General features: G+C 55.6%; 1 protein-coding gene across 1 annotated transcript; it reads left to right on the top strand.

Moving 5' to 3' along the window:
• Window positions 1-997: 997 nt before the first annotated feature.
• On the top strand, window positions 998-4,136 carry LOC120689333 (ankyrin repeat domain-containing protein 13B-like). Its single transcript, XM_039971627.1, has 2 exons — window positions 998-2,656; window positions 3,528-4,136. Exons 1-2 carry the CDS (start codon window positions 1,154-1,156, stop codon window positions 3,867-3,869), a joined length of 1,845 nt encoding a protein of 614 aa, XP_039827561.1. The 5' UTR covers window positions 998-1,153; the 3' UTR covers window positions 3,870-4,136.
• Window positions 4,137-4,504: the final 368 nt, after the last annotated feature.

Here is a 4,504-nt window from a genome sequence, read left to right as displayed (position 1 = left end):
CCTGTGGTGAAGAATCATAAACATTTAGCCTATATAATCTAGGGGTCAAGTTTTGTCCGGGTTTAAGTTTATATAATTGTAAATTAAAACTATAAGAATCAAGTTGGACTGCGATGAGACTACGAGAACCATATTTCGATACCAAATCTTGAATTTCAGCCCCGGACCGTAGAGGACATCACTAAGCATTTTTTTTACTGCAAATTTGTGGAGGGCTTAATCTGAAAGTGAAAAAAAGAGAGCAGTAGAAAAGCGAAAAGCAGTAAGTAGTCGGCTGCTGACCAGAATCAAGCCAGGGAAAGAAAAACGAAGGTGCAGAGCGGCACGAATAAAGCGAAGACGCGGGCCACAGAATCCGGCCCAGCCCGGCCCGGACCCACCGCTTAAAAAAAGCTGGATTTGTCGTACTACCCCTTCTTTCACTCAGCAGTCCGCACTCAGCACACCCACGTTGAACCGTAGCACTTTACGACTCCCCTCTTTTCATTACTGATGATGACGTGGCACTTTCGTGTTTATCCGCCTCTGCATCAATCCGTTGGATTCCCTATACGCCGTTACTTCATGAAAGTGACCGTGCTTGGCCGTGCACCGCAACCGCATCCGCTTATCTAGTCAATCCAGGGCAAATCGAAGTGCACATATGGTTTAGTATTATTTTTCACGTGTAAAAACGGCGTTTGTTCGAACCTTAGCTTTAATGTTCAAATGGTATCGTCAAAACGGGAAACGGAATATTTCTGGATCTCATCAGTAATTTGACGCCATGTTTCCCTCATATGAAAATTTATTTTTTTCAAAAATGCAAACTTTCGCGAGAGGGCGACAGGGAGAGGCAAATTCCATTATTTTTGAAAAATAAAAATAGAAATTCAATTAAATATTGTAGCGGAATATACCAATGGGCCAGCTGAGCCAGCAATTAATTTGCCACTACTCGACCCAGCCCGGCCCAGCCACCAGCCACCATCTCCCGTTCCTTTCTCCTCCCCCCACCCACCAACGGTTGCACGGTTCCCCACTCCACTCCACACCACACCACACCACCGCCCCAGACGCTGAGCTCCTCTGCCGAGCTCAGAACCCAAGAAGAACCGCGAGAATCCCGAGTGCCCGCCCAACAACTCCCGCCCTTCGCCCGACCAGGCCGGCAATGCCCGTTCAGGATCCCTCCTCCTCGCCCGCCGCCGCGGCCGCCGGCGGCGGCGCGCGGCCCAAGCGGACGTCGTCGGCGCCGATCCGCCCCGCCGACTACGCGCACAGCCCCGCCCACCACAGCGTCGCGCTGCGGGACGCCGCGGGGCTGCAGGCCATCCTCGCGGGCCTCCCGCCGCTCGCGCACCCGTCCCGCGTCCTCACCGCCGCCGACGCCGCCCGGGAGGCCCGCCTCGCGTCATCCGTCGCCGCGGCGCTCGACCGGCGCGACGTCCCCGGCGGGGACACCGCGCTCCACCTCGCGGTCCGGCTCCGGCTCCCCTCCATGGCCTCTGCGCTCGCCGCCGCGGGGGCGGACCCCACCCTGCAGAACCACGCCGGGTGGACCCCGCTCCAGGAGGCGCTCTGCCTCGGGTGCAGGGACATCGCGGCCTGCCTCCTCCGCGCGCACCGCCTCGCCGCCTGGGCCAAGCTCCGCCGCCGGGCGCCAGCGCTCTCCGCCGCGCTGCGCCGGGTCCAGGACTTCTACCTCGAGGTGGACTTCCACTTCGAGAGCTCCGTCGTGCCGCTGCTCTCGCGCGCCGCGCCCTCCGACACCTACCGCATTTGGAAGCGCGGCGCGGACCTGCGCGCCGACACCACGCTAGCGGGGTTCGACGGCCTCCGCATCCGCCGCGCCGACCACTCCTTCCTATTCTTCGGCCAGGAGGCCAACGCGGGCGGCCGCCGCCTGCCCCCGGGCTCGCTGCTCGTGCTCCACCGCGGCCGGCGCGAGGTGCACGACGCGTTCGCGGCGGCCGCGGCGGCGGGCGACGAGGACGCCGCCACATCCGACGCGGCCGCCTACCGGCCGGGGCTCAACATCACCTCCGCGAGGCTCGTGCCGAGGACCACCTGGCTGCGCAAGGAGAAGACCGAAAACGTCGGCGAGTGGAAGGCTCGGGTGTTCGACGTCCACAACGTCGTCTTCTCCTTCCGCACCCTGAAGGCCACGAGTGCCGGGCGCAAGGATTTCACCTTCGAGCTGGCCGGAGACGAGGACGGCGGCGACGACGATGAGTTCTTGCCGCTGGAGATCCGGGACGACGACGAAGACGGCGACTTCCTGGTCGCCGACATCCCCCCGCCGCCGGCGCGGCGCAGCTGCTACGTGCCCGGGCGGCGCAGCGTGGCGGGTCCGCCCTCGCACTTGGGCACCCCGCAGAGGCGGAGGAATAGCGTGGACGTGCCGCGGCGGCTGCCGGCGTGCGCGTCTGTGGGGCGCGGCGAGGACGGCATCTTCGGCCGGCACTCAGGGACGACGACGACGGGGGGTGCCAGGTGGAAGGAGGAGGAGACGGTGAAGACGCTGCGGCCGTCGGTGTGGCTCACGGAGGACTTTCCGCTCAGCGTCGACGAGTTCCTGCCGCTGCTGGACATCCTGGCCAGCCGCGTGCGTGCCGTGCGCCGCCTCCGCGAGCTGCTCACCACCAAGTTCCCACCAGGGACGTTCCCCGTGAAGGTATCAGCACTAATTCTGCTCTCCTGCTCACTCAATAACACAAAATTGCTTGTGGATTTTTGTTCTAATTTCCAATGGCTGCCCGATTCTGCAAATAATTTCGAATGCTTTGGTAGTTTAACAAATTATTGCGATCAGTTCGTGTAGCAGTAAATTGGTAATGCATCGGCACAATTGATGTCCTTGGAACTCAACTGAACAAGGCAAAACACTAGACGTAAAATCTGCTATTTGCTCAGTTTTTTCCATAGAGTTTTAAGGCAGTGATTCTTCATTGCTATGATTGGGACAGTTGACATAGGAAGTCGATGCAGAATTGGTGGAGTACTGGCGTGCTACCTGTGGAGAGTAATCCCCAGGGAAAGAAAATTGTGGAGACTGATAGTTTCAACGGTTCTTCACTGTTCAGTGTATTGCTGTCTGCTGAATACTAGTACAACTCGACCTGAGTAAATGTGAGACAAGCATTTAGGGCACAAAATTAAGGGAATTTACTCAGAGCAGGTACTCACCTGCATACTGCAACGAACATACTCCAGTTTGATGAATGCTAGGGAATTTCTAAGAAAAATGAAAGCTTGATAGTAATAACTATAAACCTGGCGTGTTGGAAAGTAGAGCTGGTTTGGTATACAGCATGGAGCACTTATCAAAGTCCACTACATGTTTCACAGAAGTGGTGTTCACTTGAAGTGCAGAGACAACCACTTTGCTGAAACATAGCAACCTGTCTGCACCTTTAGCTGTTTCTTGGCATAGTAAATGGTATCATCTTGTTCATAGATCATTTCTGTAGTCCCAGATGTAATTCAGCTTTGGGGCAGTACAGCCTGTGCATTGGGCTGATCTATTGGTTTCGCTGTCCATGTAGGTTGCTATCCCCGTTGTGCCTACGGTGAGGGTGGTCATCACATTCACCAAGTTTGTCCCCCTTATCGAGCCAGAGGAGTTCTTCACGCCGATGTCGAGCCCCAGCCTCTTGGCAAGCCCAGGGCCGGGAAGCATCATGTCAAAACCTGACACCCACAAGAGCTCCTATCTGAAGTGGAGCTCGAAGAGCTCAAGATCCAAGCCTGCGAACCTGTCGCAGGTCGCCGACAACGCCGACCCTTTTACGGTGCCGAGCGACTACACCTGGGTGAACAGCCTCGGGTCCAAGAACCATGTCAAAAAGTCGTCCAAGTCCAAGAAGGGCAAGACTAAGGAAACCTAGAGATTGAGATCGATCTAGTGGTATTGTGCAAGTGAAATCTATGCACAAACGATTGCCCAGAATCTGTAATTACCAAGCATCTGGGACGTGCCTCGCCATTAGGGCGGTTTAGCTGCCAGAGACAGGGGTTAGAGTGTGTCAAATTAGGCCTGCTATTTTCTTTTCTCTCTTCACCCGTTTCTCTTTTTCACTGATTGTTCAGCAATGTGTTGTAAAACTTGGCACTACCAAAATGCAAGAATCCCATTGCTAGTTCTGGCACATACACTGTCAGTTCTATCTCCCTCCCTGGTTGCTGCAAAAGGTTTGCCGATGGAACAGTTCTGAAGACGAAATCTGAACAGTCTGAGCTCTGAACTCTGAACTTCTGAAGTACATGCTCATTTTGTGTTTGCTTGAGATGGATGATTCCGATTCCCTTGTGCATCTGAAAGTACAAAGTGTGTAGTACTATGAGATATTTGACCATGAAAGCGAGGAGGTGGATGGAACGGAATGGTGTGTATTTTGCTAGGATCGATGACTCGATGGTTCCTTTTTCTTGCTCGGGCAGGCCTACGATGCATGATGGCTGCCCACTGCTGCGCCTGCTAAAAGATGTCTGCAAGTAGATGCAATCCCTGTGTTTCCTGTCC

This window comes from Panicum virgatum, chromosome 2K (genome assembly GCF_016808335.1).
Source record: "Panicum virgatum strain AP13 chromosome 2K, P.virgatum_v5, whole genome shotgun sequence".
Classification (NCBI taxonomy): Eukaryota; Viridiplantae; Streptophyta; class Magnoliopsida; order Poales; family Poaceae; genus Panicum; species Panicum virgatum.
This window is presented reverse-complemented; position numbering and strand designations above follow the sequence as displayed.